At 38.9% G+C, this 14,540-nt stretch overlaps 1 protein-coding gene across 1 annotated transcript in view; it reads left to right on the forward strand.

The window, feature by feature from the left end:
* Nucleotides 1–11,082, forward strand: part of FLRT2 (fibronectin leucine rich transmembrane protein 2) — a 73,622-nt gene extending 62,540 nt beyond the window's left edge. Inside the window, exon 2 of the mRNA XM_009280756.2 lies at nt 7,443–11,082. Coding sequence (XP_009279031.1) covers nt 7,873–9,861 — 1,989 coding nt within the window. The 5' untranslated portion in view covers nt 7,443–7,872 and the 3' untranslated portion in view covers nt 9,862–11,082. The remainder of the gene's footprint in view (nt 1–7,442) is intronic.
* Nucleotides 11,083–14,540: the final 3,458 nt, after the last annotated feature.

Consider the following 14,540-nt stretch of genomic DNA (forward strand, 5'->3'; position numbering starts at 1 on the left):
TGAGGCCATTTCCTCTCGTCCTATCGCTTGTTACTTGGGAGAAAAGACCGACACCCACCTCGCTACAACCTCCTTTCAGGTAGTTGTAGACAGCGATGAGGTCTCCCCTCAGCCTCCTTTTTCTCCAGGCTAACAACCCCCGTTCCCTCAGCCGCTCCTCATAAGACTTGTTCTTCTCCCTTGTGTTCTATGAGGGAATCCTACCTACTTCTGCAGGCAATTAAAGATTTTGCTTTTTAATTTGCCACGTGTGTCCTCATCACCTTTTACTCTGACAGCTACAATTAGCTGAAATAGTTGTTTTTGACAATTTCTACACTATAATTCAGGACTCCACAGGCAGGAAGTCCTTAGTGGCAATTTTCCATTTCTAGAACTCTCCTGGTTCTGCCAGAAGCTGAAACAATCAATAGCAAAGGTCTGTGCGGGATTAATCCATGCAGACAGGCATTGAGATTGGACTGGGAGGTATGACAAACGAAAAGATAAATTTGGATAGATAGCAAAACAGTGTCCACTAATGCAGCTTGCAGTAGGAAATGCACTTTTTCTTTGATGTTTTCCATTATATGTTCTATAGTCTTTCATTTCTGAAATTGAAAGAGATATACTTGTTTGTATTATTATAAATGGTCATATTCCTTGACATACATTGACTATGACAAGAAATTATATTAACCTATAGGGCATCTGTGTGCATGAGCAGAGATTATTTTTTTTGTCACAGAATGGTAATGCAAATGTTTCTGGGCTCAGAGATTTATTAATTATCACAGGTGATACAGTCTTGATGAAGTTATGCAACATCAAGTTTTGAGAATAACTTCCTTCTATCATAAATAAATAACTGTTAAAGTAAATGCAGGAGCGAAGATACGTTAGTCTAGGCAGACTGTATTCTCTACATCTGAACTTTGGCACTTCAACACCCACTTACAGACAAGTCTGAGAAGCTAAGTAGGATGTGGGGCACAGAATGGCAGCCTTGAATTCATGGCTCCACCTGAAGCATTAATGCCATTGTTCTTGTAGCTATTTCAGCCCTGTTTCCTGGAGTACAGTGGTCACTCTAGTGATTATGTCTTGCAGTTTTATCTCTCTTTTGTCCTGCCACTGGTTCCTACTAATCTGTAAAAGGAGAAAAATCTACTGTATCTGAGCTCTGTCCCTCACAAACCTCTCTTTCTCTTTTTCTACTGCTCTCTTCACCACCACCACTCCCTTACATGCCTCCTCATACCTATGCAATACCTGCACTCTGTAGTAACCCACAAGTGAAGAACCATCTTGAATCATGAAGCACATAAAATTCAAGCTGGGAATAGTGTTCATTATTAGAATATAGAAATATTAATTTTCCCAGAAACAAAGTGCTATACTGCTCAAATAGTTTGTCAGGCATGTAACAGAGACGCTGTCAAACAAACCAGCAGTCACTGGCTCTCCCAGACATCTGTGGGGAAGGAGAAGTGTGTGCATGTGTGTGGGGACAGACAAAGTGGGAAGAAAACCCACATTTATTCATTTCTTTGTTTAGTCAGGGGAGAGAAAGTTTCCTGCTGCCTTAGCTCCCCCTCCTGGCGGTCAGGAATTGGGCTCTGTCAGATTTCTGTTGACTGACAAGAACCTGTACACCACCCAAATTTCCAAACACAAAGCTTTTGTTGATTATAATATCATGCCTTTTAAAAAGGGATTTCCTGAAGCCTGCATCCTTCAGGGAAATGTGTCTGCTTAATAATTTGCAGGAATGTAGCTGGAAAGAGATAAAAGGCTTGGAGGAGCAAAAGGTTAAAGAAGAGCAAGGGGGAGAAGGATGATGAATGACGTCTTTACACCCATTGTTGCAAGATGTACCACTTTCTAAACTTTCTCCTGCCTCCACCAAGTCAGATCCAAACCCATTTCACTTGCCTGCAGCAGGCTGCCTGATCTGAGCTTTTGAGAATAATTATAAGTGCAAATTGAGAGGCAAAACCAGAAATGTTCTGATCAGAGCAGAAAAGAATACATGAAGGAAGAGCTCATTTGTGTACATTTGCTGAATCATTTTGCTAACAGCATTGCAAAGGCAATAATGTCTTTCTCTGCCAAAATCTGTCCATATAGACTTCATAGTGTCTGTAACAGTGTACAGAGACACTTTAAGGTTTCTTTCCAGTACTAACTACTGATCGTTATCCTAACGTCAATATTCACTTCAGAAGAGGGAACCAAGGATGGCTTCTCATTTTCCTCTTCACCTCTTTTCTTCCTCCTTACCTATTCTTCTTACATAATACACACCCATAAGTATGAAGCAGCCACAGCAGCAAGCACGCAAAAGGGTTTCCTGTAAAAGCATTTTGGTTCCTTTGGGTCATTTTCTCTGTGCCTTTGATGCAGAGATTATAGCCTCATATTAAATTTTCAACACAAAGTTCAAAACCAAGTAACTCATAGAGAAACATATACAGTAAACCATCACCTTAGTCTCCTAATCAGTTAAAAAAAAAGCAGGATGTTCATTCACGTGTAGATGTGAACTTTACTTATGTGGAAAAAAGGGATTTGTCAGGTATTATTCCATAATTATTATTGTTACCAGATAATAGAAATAGAGGGGCATTTTTCTTAAGCACTAGAAACTCTGTACTAGGTTTCAGAGGAATGGAATTAGATTTGTTTTCTGGTTGTCATTCAATTCCAGACATAATAGCCTTGTACTTGCTGTATATTATAATTATGCAGAGTAAGATTATGACTTGATTATGAACTTGGTCTGCAGTAAAGCCAAGAAAATTTATGCTGAATGGTTTTGTGCTAAATGAGAGTCACTGACTGGTAGTAGTGAAAAGAGTAGATATGACCATTTGGTTTTGGTTTTGCTTGCCTTTCTATTTACGTTGCATGGCACTCAGTTCAGATAAATGGATGAACTGCTAGGAAAAGTGGTGCTGAGTGGTTAGAATATCAGAGAAAAAACTTGGATTCTTAGGATCTATTTTTGATTATTTTCAGGATTCCTTGAAGGAAAGAATAGCCAAGTGTTGTTAATTTTATTCCGTCTAAAAAATTAATAGCCTTAGTATAAAACTTGGGAAGACTAATGAAGACAGACAACCTGGCTTCAGGAGCACAACAAAACTCCTGTGCTTATAACATAGGGCTGTAAGTATTCGTATGCAGGCTGTGCTCCATATGCTATCTCCTCCCTTGATTCTCTGTTATCTCCCCTGAACATTAATAGGTTCTCAGCCAGCCACAGGGACCTTGACTGCTACACCTGGGACTGCATGTTTGGAAGACTGCAGCATGAAAGGTGGGGAGGATGCCCTGAGGGCAGCTTTGGAGCTTCTTTAGACACCATAGACACAGCCACTGAGGCAATATTGGTCAGTGAGGCAGGAGAGTTGCATAAGCAGGCTGCTAGTGGGTTGTTGGGGTTTTTTCCTAGATACCACAAATTTATGATTGAGTAGCATTTTCAGTAATATATTAACTATTGAAGCATGTTTGTTTATTGTAGCTAAATTATTTCACGGCTATGCACAGCAGGGTGACTAAAGCTTGAAGTTGTGTGGATGATTCTGACCAGTGAAGGTGGGACTAATAAAACCGTCACCTTCCCAACTTGCAGCCAGATATTTCAGCCTTTAAATACCTTTAATCAAAATATCTGAAAGGAGATGTTCAGATGCATTGTTGAACAAAAGCAAATTTGAAATTTTTATCCAATACACAAAGCCAGAATTGTTCTTCTCCAGCTAGCATTAGTCATGCCAAAAGGGTATTTAAATGAGGCAGATTTGAAAAAAGACAGATTAAAAAAAAATGATCAGAAATTCCTCTTAAGATATGAAAGGGAACATTTCCATTGATGTCAGGAGCTCAGGCCACTAAGCCAAATTTTCAGACATGGCCACCTAAAACTTGTACATATGTTCTCATCTATTTCAATGTGCTTTTCTAAACTTTATTATATCATTCCTTAAATCCTAATGGGATTTAATATCCTGGCTGCAGTAAGACAGGAAATGTCCTAGACACTTGGAAGATGTGGCTTGTGCTCCAAGGAGGATATAGTGAGAATTAATAGAAATCAAGTGTACAGGGTAAGGAAATAGAAACAAAAGTGACCAAGGTGATGATGGGCAGATGTGTTATTATTGAGGTATTTGCTTGTTGATTTCTTTAATTTTAAGTTAACCATCACAAATTCCCTTACCCTCATCCTCACTTCCTAGATTGGTTTTTAGAACTTTCCGGCTTCACAATAAGCAAAGTCACTACCATCTATAGTTTATGAGTCAATTCCCAAGATTTACAGTCATGAAAGCTAAGGATACTGAGTGCTCTTAACTCCTCCACTTCCAAAATTCTGCTTCTGCAAATGATCAGTTCATTCGCAGAGAGACTCAGATCAGTTCTTGTAAGAATACTGAAAACGGAGAGCTTGCTTTAGGAAGCCAACGTGGCAGGGATGGGGGGAAAGCTCAATTACTCTACCTACCTTCAGCGTTGGCAATTTGCTAAAGAACAAACTGTTTCAGCTTTCCCAGCCTTCCAGAATTTTTCGAGAATGTTTTTCCTTCGCAGAGTTTCTTTTCTAAATCAAGCAGGTTGTTCAACTCTTCAATCTTTTTAATGTCTTTGGGGTAGAGATTTCTAACACAGGAACACAACTCACTTCTACATTAGGGTCCCTGAGATTTGCTGAAAAATACTGCAACTATGACCACTACTATGAGTTATTATTAAACAGTTGTAAAAAACTACTGAGGTAAAGCTTTTCCCAAATAATTTATTTAAACACATTCAGTTGTATCTTTGCTTCCTCATTCCTTCCCTCTGTCACACCACAGTCAACCCTGAAGTCATAAATATCTGATTAGATTTGTCCTTGTGCTCTTGCTTAATACAATCAACAGTAGTTACCAATGCATATTTTCTGTACTGAATTTAATAGTATCGGTTTATTAAGGACTGATAGCTGGAGATTAGGGTACCGGCATTAATAAAAGGACTTCCTTTCTCACCATCGTAAGGGGAGAAAATGATAGGAAAGTTTTATCAGATTTCTAGTGGCAAAATCTGTGTAACAATAAAAAGGAGATAAACTCCAGAGTGCCAGCTTCCAAAGTGCTGATACGCTTAAGTGACTGTCCAGTCAAAGCTCTTTTACTTGTAATATCTAATGAGAAGTGCTGTGTGTTTGAGCCAATTTACTAGAATCATTACTGAAATCTTTTATTCAGGTGCCACATTTACCCAGGTGAGAGGTACTCTGCGCAGAGTCCTAGAATAAGGTGAATGCATAAATCAGTTTTAATATGACATTCCCTCCTTAGGAGATTCCCAGCAAACCAGGAGCTGCAGCTGCCTGTGGCTGCACATCCTCAGCTGGGCTTTCTGGGAGTCAAATAAAACCTAATCAGCAATTGGACTTACAATCGAAAAAGAGCTCAGTGCAGGGCATTGGCCCTGTTAGGAGGTATAGGCTGCCTCTCTCCAATGATGGAAAGAAAGTGAGAGAACCACGCTCTGTTCTGTGTGTTCCCAAGCATCTCAGAGGAGGCTCTGCATGTCCTTTCTTATTTTAAAATGACAGTGTCATGACGGATCAGAACAGTATGATCTAGATGGGAGCCAGGCCATATTAAAGGCGGATAAACTGTCACACTTAGGCTCATGTTAGAATGTAATCCTGTTAGAGTTTCTCTACAGTATCACGTCATCTTACATCATTGAAATGAAACCACTCGACTGAAATATGCCTGTGAGAGAGAAAACCTTGAATAATGGGGTAGCTAATCTTACTGTTTCTAGAAAAGGACAACACACAGTATAGGCTGCATTACAGTATAGGTACATTTACCATTTGAATTCATAATGATAAGCTACAGGACTTTTCAGGGTCTCACTTTTTATCTCCAACTGTTTTAGCCTTGAGGCTGATACCTGATGATGCTCCAAATAGATAGAGTAATCTACAAATGCAAAGTTGCATGGTTGCAACTCCTAAAGAGACTTTTTACACTGTCAGTCCATAAGGTTCCCAAAAGCAGCATTTGGGACATGTTGTAAACTGCACAGCTGTAGCAGAAGAACAAGCTTTCATGTACTCCTGAATTACATTTCTTTCTGAATTACCTGGATGGTGCTTAAACTGCTTAAATAAAGGAAAAGAGATTTTTTAAACATGATTTCTGTTCACTGAAATTCTGTTTTCCTGAAATCCCAGCCAATGAGTTTTGATCTGGGTCAACAAAATCTGGAAAAATACTGTGCTTATGTAACTGCAATTCAGGACCCTGAGACAGATACATGCTTGGTACTTGTGAAGGTTTATATCCTTCATTACGTTCAAGTACGTAAAATGCAGCATTTTTTTCAATCATTGGAAACAACATATTAGAAGAAAAGATAATGTCATATGATACAGTATATTTCATTGCATGCTTCAGAGATTTGAATTGTTTGGTTACAGAACTGAATAATAAATAATAGCTGGGAAGGTAAAAGTTAAAAGTACACTTAAAAGCTGAAAATATACATTAAAGAACTCATCTATACTAAAGCTAACAAATTTGTTTATGAAGCCGTTCATAGACAACTGTGTAGCAGAATTAAAAGAAGTATTTAACCTTTATAGTTTCAAAGAAAATGCTCTTCTGCAAAACTGCTGTGGTCTGAGCTGATATCCTAAAACAATAACTTAGCAGATGTAAGCCCGTTTCACTTAGTGGAAAGCTAATTCTGAAGTCTGTTGACAGCACAATTCACATCAGAAACAATATCAAGATGATAGTTTTAGCAAATATATGCCTTACAGCAGGGTATCCTATATTTGTGGATTACCATACTTATTTAAAAGACTCTCCTCATAAGTAGCTAATTCACTGTAGTGAGGTGCAATAATCTGCAGTGTGCATTAAGCTGGAGAATATACATAATGGCATTACAGAAATAGAAGCAAAACATTCCAGAGTCTGGTACAAAATGAAAAAAACAGAGTGTGATTAAACAATGCAGCCCAGAGTCTACTCTGTCAGGCATCAGTGAAGAGCATTCATTGAAGTCAGTGGTCCTGCAAAAGAAGAAAAATATCTGAGCAAAATTTTCCAGTTAAATGGTTTAGTTTTAGGTTTGTAGAATGTTTTAGTTTTAGGACTTGAAATAGAGTGTGAGAGGACAAAGATTGAAGGTACAATATGCAAACACAAGTGATAGATCTAGCCTTCACTGAAGTCACTGCAAGTCCTTCAGTCACTGCAATGACTTTGCATCAAATCTATTTCAAGACTATTTAAACAGTAATATTAAGATAATGTTTAATATTAATGTCTTTTTTCCAGAAAGCCATAAAGAGCACAGCCTTAGAATAGTCTTCCAATGGGCTTGATCTTCCCTATTAAACATTTCATGTTATTCAGCTTTTTCTTTTCTCTTTTCTTTTACAGGCAGGCCAGATCCAGCAGATAGCTGATATGAGGACTTTGCTGACTTCAGAAAGCTGAGTGTAACATGAACAGACTTCAGTGAAAGGAAATATTATCCCTCCAAGCAACTCATACACAGATGACTTTTGGTAGCTTTAAATTAACCTGTTGCTCACCTGCAAAGACACGGCTATTGTTTCTTTCAGCACACATGGAGGAAGGCAACAAACTTTGTAACCCTGGCTAGTAAGACTGTGGCTTACTTATCAAAAGTAGGAGGTAGGCCAATTATAAAAGGATTATTTTATACTTAGCCTCCAGGACTTTAACTCTGGCCTGAACACCGGACATAAATAGAAGCCAATTTTAATGACCTGAGATTTTGCTACCTGTGCTTTATTATTGTTATTAGTTCTTTAACACTTTGGTACTTTATTTCTTTAAACTAAAAATGGGTTCGTGGACTAGAATGTGGCCCACAGATTGGGCTGTTCTCATGAAATCATGGCTTATCTTTTCCCTGGGGCTCTACATGCAGGTCTCCAAAAGTTTGGCCTGCCCAAAAGTGTGCCGCTGTGACCGAAACTTTGTCTACTGTAATGAGCGAAGCTTGACCTCAGTGCCTCTTGGGATACCGGAGGGTGTAACCGTCCTCTACCTCCATAATAACCAAATTAATAATGCTGGATTTCCTGCAGAGTTGCACAATGTCCAGTCTGTGCACACAGTCTACCTGTATGGCAACCAATTAGATGAATTCCCCATGAACCTGCCCAAGAATGTCAGGGTTCTCCACCTGCAGGAAAACAACATTCAGACCATTTCTCGGGCTGCCCTTGCTCAGCTTTTGAAGCTGGAAGAGCTGCACCTGGATGACAATTCCATCTCCACTGTTGGCGTTGAGGATGGGGCATTCCGGGAAGCCATCAGCCTCAAGCTTCTGTTCTTGTCCAAGAATCACTTAAGCAGTGTACCAGTAGGCCTTCCGGTGGACTTACAAGAACTTCGAGTAGACGAAAACAGAATTGCTGTCATTTCAGACCTGGCCTTCCAGAATCTTACAAGTCTGGAGCGTCTGATTGTGGATGGCAATCTCCTTACTAATAAAGGCATAGCTGAAGGCACCTTCAGCCACCTCTCCAAGCTCAAGGAATTCTCAATAGTGCGGAATTCACTGACCTACCCTCCTCCCGATCTTCCAGGTACACACCTGCTAAGGCTCTACTTGCAGGACAACCAGATAACCCATATACCACTTACAGCCTTTTCAAACCTCTACAAGCTGGAACGTCTTGATATTTCTAACAATCAACTTCGGATGTTGGTAAAGGGCGTATTTGATAATCTTCACAACCTGAGGCAACTCACTGTAAGGAATAATCCCTGGTTGTGTGACTGCAGTATTAAGTGGGTCACTGAATGGCTCAAATTTATTCCCGCTTCCATCAATGTACGGGGTTTTATGTGCCAGGGACCAGAGCAGGTCCGAGGTATGGCAGTCAGGGAGCTCAATATGAATATGTTGTCATGCCCCACCACCACCCCTGGTCTGCCACTTATCATCACCCCAGTCCCAGCTACAGCCATGCCAACTACATTAGTTTCCACCTCATCAGTTCCTCCCCCAAGTAGCAAATACAATCCTCTCACTCCCACCATAGCCACACTCCCCACTGTGCCTGACAGGGAGGACAGAGAAAGGGTGACACCTCCTATATCTGAACGGATTCAACTGTCCATCCATTTTGTGAATGACACTTCCATCCAAGTTAACTGGATGTCTCTTTTTACCGTGATGGCATATAAACTCACGTGGGTTAAAATGGGCCATAGTCTGGTAGGAGGAATTGTCCAGGAACGAATAGTTAGTGGTGAGAAGCAACACTTAAGCTTGGTAAATCTGGAGCCCAAATCCACCTATCGGATTTGTTTGGTTCCACTGGATACTTATAACAATTACCGAACTGGAGAAGACACTGTCTGTTCAGAAGCCACAACCAAGGCTTCCTTTTTGAGCAATGGCAGCAACATCCCCTCCAGCCATGAGCAGACAACTTCTCAAAACCTGGGCTCCCCATTTCTGCTGGCAGGGTTGATTGGGGGTGCAGTGATATTTGTCCTTGTGGTCCTGCTCAGCATTTTTTGCTGGCACATGCACAAGAAAGGGCGTTACACCTCCCAGAAGTGGAAATATAACCGAGGCCGTCGGAAAGATGACTACTGCGAGGCAGGGACCAAGAAGGACAACTCCATCCTGGAGATGACGGAAACCAGCTTCCAGATTGTCTCCTTAAATAATGATCAACTCCTTAAAGGAGATTTCAGACTGCAGCCCATTTATACCCCAAACGGGGGCATTAACTACACAGACTGCCACATCCCCAACAACATGCGATACTGCAACAGCAATGTCTCAGACCTGGAGCACTGTCATACGTGATAGTGAGGGGAGATGGGGTGTCTAGGACAAAGAAAAAAAACCTCTGGAAAAAGTAACCCCCCAACAAAAATGAAAAAATTACATTTGATAAATGTTACCCAGATGCATTTATGCATTTGAATACTCTGTAATTTATACGGTGTACTATATAATGGGATTTAAAAAAAGTGCTATCTTTTCTATTTCAAGTTAATTGCAAATGGTTTTGTAACTCTTTGCTTTTTAAATCTTTAAAAAATATTACTAAGTACTGTACAGGGTTGTACAATAAGAACCTAATGTCATGGCAAAGGAAAGAATGACTCATTCTTCAAACATTAACCACTTTGCTGTCGAAGCTGTCTGAGGGATGTTAAGTTTCTAGGTGTCCTGTAGTACAGGAAAATAAGTGCATATTAAAACAGGGTCACTAGGAATGGACAAAAGCAATTCAGATATAATGGGTACAAACCTTCTGACATGAACCCAGCAGTTGCAGTTGAGCTTCAAACAGTTGGAAATACTTCCGTTTCCCTTTGTCAGTTCTGCATTTCCTACCTCCAACTGAAAGCTGGAGTTCTGAGTGCTGCCAAAAAGGCTAGTTTCTTGTTTGATTAGTTTTCTCCCAATATACTTGGAATAGGAAAGGTAGAGAGAGCTCAGTGTCAAACTCAAAGTGACCTTGATTCCTATTTACAAAAGCTACTCTGAAAATGTCCCCCAATACTATATACTTTTATGATAGAAACTGTTCCTGCTTTTCATTATGATTAAGAAGCTTTAGGCATTCTCTGACCCTTCTCAGTGGGAGACGAAGGTTATCAGTATGTAACAGATAGCTGTCATTAAGTTGCACCTCTCTTTAATAGAGCAGCATTTGTTGACACAGCATGTTCAGGTAAAGCCTGAATGAGGGAAATTCTGAGTGCTCCCAGTTCTGCAGTATTCATGTAGAATTTGGAATCTAAAACTGTAAATTGCTGAAAACATGATGCAGAATATAATGCCAATGGAAGGATTGCTATTGACTTTTATGGTTCAAGCCCTGTTTGATTTAAGGGTCTGATTTATGTCACTATGGAGAAATAGGAAAAAAAAAAGACAAACAAACAAACAGAAAAAAGAAATAGGATATTTTAAAAAATTATTTATTACTGGAAAGGCCTCCAGGCCTATCATGAACTGAAATATGTTCAGCAGGGAAAATCGTGTATAAATCCTGGTTGTTTTTTGTTTTTTTTTTTTTGGGGGGGGGGTTGTTATTTTCTTAAGTGAAAGCTTTCTTATTCCATTCAAGTACAGAGATGGACATTAACTAAGCATTTGATTAGCTGAGGAATTTTGAGAACACAAGTACACACTGTCCCTCTGAATTACCCTTCTTTTATCTTAAGCTTTTGGAAGTTTTCCACAATGATCTGTGCTTTGTAAGCAGTAGGTGGGCTTAGAATTTGCTCTTTTATTCCCTCAGATTCTTTAGCTGGAATACGTTCTGAGTCCTTGAGCTTTATGTGCACTATGTGAAACATCATGCTTGTATTAAAACCATGATGCTGCTCTCAAAATTATATAATGTTCCAGCCACTCCATTGACTGCCAAGAACTTTGGATTTCTTGCCAGCTCAGTGGTGGAATGTAATTTTTCCTTTTTTTTTTTTTTTCCCAGTTTGTTTGCTTTTTAATGCGGCTCACTTTCTCCTGAGCTTGGGGACAAGCAAAAGTTCACAACAAAGAGAAACAAAGGAGAGAGAGAAAATTTTCCTGAGGGAGTAGGGGACTAAAGAACTTTTACAGTGACCAACTAGGGACAAGGAGAAGTTGTTAGAAGTGGATTGGAAGTAAAGGCTGAAGCACTTTCACTGTGGAATGCTTAGACTTTTCACTTTATGAGGCTGCTTATGTTGGGAGAGAGGGTTTTAATCCTTTCCTTTGCTCATTTCACTCAACCCATTCTTGAAACCCAGCAGTCTATGAGTGTGCAGTTTCTCAAATTCAAATCGCGTGATGACACTCATTTTCTGCAATGGCAAAATGAATCCAGTTATGATTGATTGCAAAGTACAATCATTGTATAAGGAACCGCATCCTCCCCCCAACACCTTTTATAATCACATTTTGAAATTCCACTCTATATTCTGTATATTTGCTATTTTCTCCAGCTATAACAGGTATTTTAGGCAACCTGTGTGGCTACTGTAATAGTAAAGTCACTGAAATTTTGCTGAATAAAAGGCTGCCATATGATTTCAAATGGTGTAATTCTAGGTAGAAACGTCTATGCAAAGTGTTTTTTTCTGTGACCTATTTACTGAATATTATGATGAGAAGGTTGATACTTACGTTTTGTTTGTTTAATATGTTTTAGCTGCCAAAGCCCACAAGACAAGCAGCAAATAGTTGTGCTTCTGCACGCTTCCATTGCATGCTGGAGTTTGTTTGAAATTAAGTAGAGCCAGAGATTCCCATTGGATGTGGATGTAGTATTTAATTTCACTGAAATAACTAGCTGTACGTTTTATTTCAAAAGGCATCCTTTGAAACGACACACTTACTAGAATTTTGTACTTCCGTGACTGATGCTGGAGGAATCTTTGTCCTCCTTGATGAACATCTTCTGTTCTAGGCCTCAGGATACCATAGTTTCAAGATGAGCTAGGCGCCTTATTTGTAGCAAATGACTTATTCAGGGAGTTCAGCTGTACTATAGGTGAATGATCCACAAGCCCACACTGATGATAACAAATGTGGTTACTGTCCTAATAGGGTGAAAACAGAAGGCATTCACAAACTGTTCATTTTGATCTTGGGTGATGAATTGTATATATATCTATCTGTGGACTATTACTCACTTACCTAGACCAAAAATCAAACCGATATTAAATATAGCATAGTTTATGCCTCTTTTCAGTATGAAGAATAACATATATATTGGTATGAGATACTGAGAAAGTTTCTTTTCTATAAATACACTTCTGGAAAAAAGTAACAAGCCACTTATACCAAAATTTGTGGGTAGAACTGGGAGTATTATCTAAACAAATTCACAGTTGTAGTCAACCAAAAGGTCATATGTTTCATTTGAAGAATGTTTCTCCCAGTTCTTATTGCTATCCAGCTGCAAAAGAGTTAAAGTATTTCAACCTACAAGAGAGTTTGGGACATTTAAAAGTGTCAGTCACACAAACACTGAGGCTTCCTCTCAGGACACATCGAGATAAGTACATAACGGTCAATTTTCACTAGGTAAAATATTTGGAAAAATAATTAAAAAAGGACAATGATCTTTTGGCTATGTAAAGTTTAATATCAGTAGTTTTTTCTTTGAACTTTGTAAAAATGGGATCATCTTCCCTTAGTGCAAATGTCTGACCACAGCTACTAACTAAAGGCTATAGAGCAGAAATCCCAAATGGGTGCATATACAACTCCTCCAAAATGTTCACTTCCAGGTCCTGATTTGAACAGGTTCATTGCACCTGAGGGAAAATGAGTGGTTTACACACAAAATCTCATCCGTCTTCCATTGCATACTGCTAATAGCTGACATAAATGTACAGAAAAGATTGGTGAGTGGAATAAAATAAGAGTTTAAGTGAAATTATGTTAAAATAGTATCACAACACTGCTGTGTCCAGTGCTTAGGTTCCTTCTGAAGACTTATTTATTTACAAACAGGTCCTCATTTTCACAGATTCTGTCACTATAACAACTGTTCCTTGCATGTAGCTTGCTGGCAGAAACAAACACCTGATGAATGCATGGACTTTTTCAATAACAGGTTCTTATTGGAGACGTTATTATTGAATTTCTTTGTAAGAATATTTAGGGATTGGATTACTTTGGACTGAAAAGATATTAGCAGTTTTCCCTGTAAGCCAATAAAGGACTGCAATGAATGTCACGTAAAACAGAGAAATGAAATAGCATATGCTATTTGCTACTAGAGTAGTTCAACTATATTTTTCTCTCAATCGTTTTCTCTTTTCATGAGAGAAAATTTCTCCCTCTGAGAAATGTATTGATTTTAATTTTGCAAGCAAAAGAACTTTATGCATATTGTATTGTTGTTATGGTTTTAAAGGTCTACATAAGGCACTTTATTAATGACATTGAAGTGAAAGTTCAGTCTCAGCTTTTGACAGTGAAGTGGTTAATTCCCATTGAATTATCCATTTATAGTACTTCTTCACCTTAAATTATAACATGGAGATATTAAAGTTTTTTTCTTTAGAACATGAGAGTAATGGTTTTACTCATGACTTACCTTTCCAGCTCAGTGGAAAAACAAAACAGAAATGAGTGCCAAAATCAAAAGTTATGGGCTCTGAGCCTCATCAAATCCTGCCTGATGCTCTCTTCTAAACACAGAGATAATCCTAGGAAGCTGATGATCACTCCTTCCCTGAACTCTACTGAACAGGGCATTTTGTATCCCAGATGATAATACAGGCAATATTAAAGCATTTGGCATTAAACTTTTGTACAGCATAGAATGTCTTGCTCTTTAAAAGGACACTGGCTAGTAGTCCATCTGGAAGACTAGTACAAAAGAGATTTGGCAAGCTTTTGTTATACTGGGGCTCTGTGGAAATGTGCCTCATGAGAGCTGAATTCTGATCCTTTCAGAAACAGATAAGCTACTAAACAAATTGTTACCATTACTTGGTCCCAAATATCTGAAGATGATCTTTCATGAAATT

The sequence above is a fragment of the Aptenodytes forsteri genome, unplaced genomic scaffold (assembly GCF_000699145.1).
Source record: "Aptenodytes forsteri isolate BGI_AS27 unplaced genomic scaffold, ASM69914v1 Scaffold193, whole genome shotgun sequence".
Lineage (NCBI taxonomy): Eukaryota > Metazoa > Chordata > Aves > Sphenisciformes > Spheniscidae > Aptenodytes > Aptenodytes forsteri.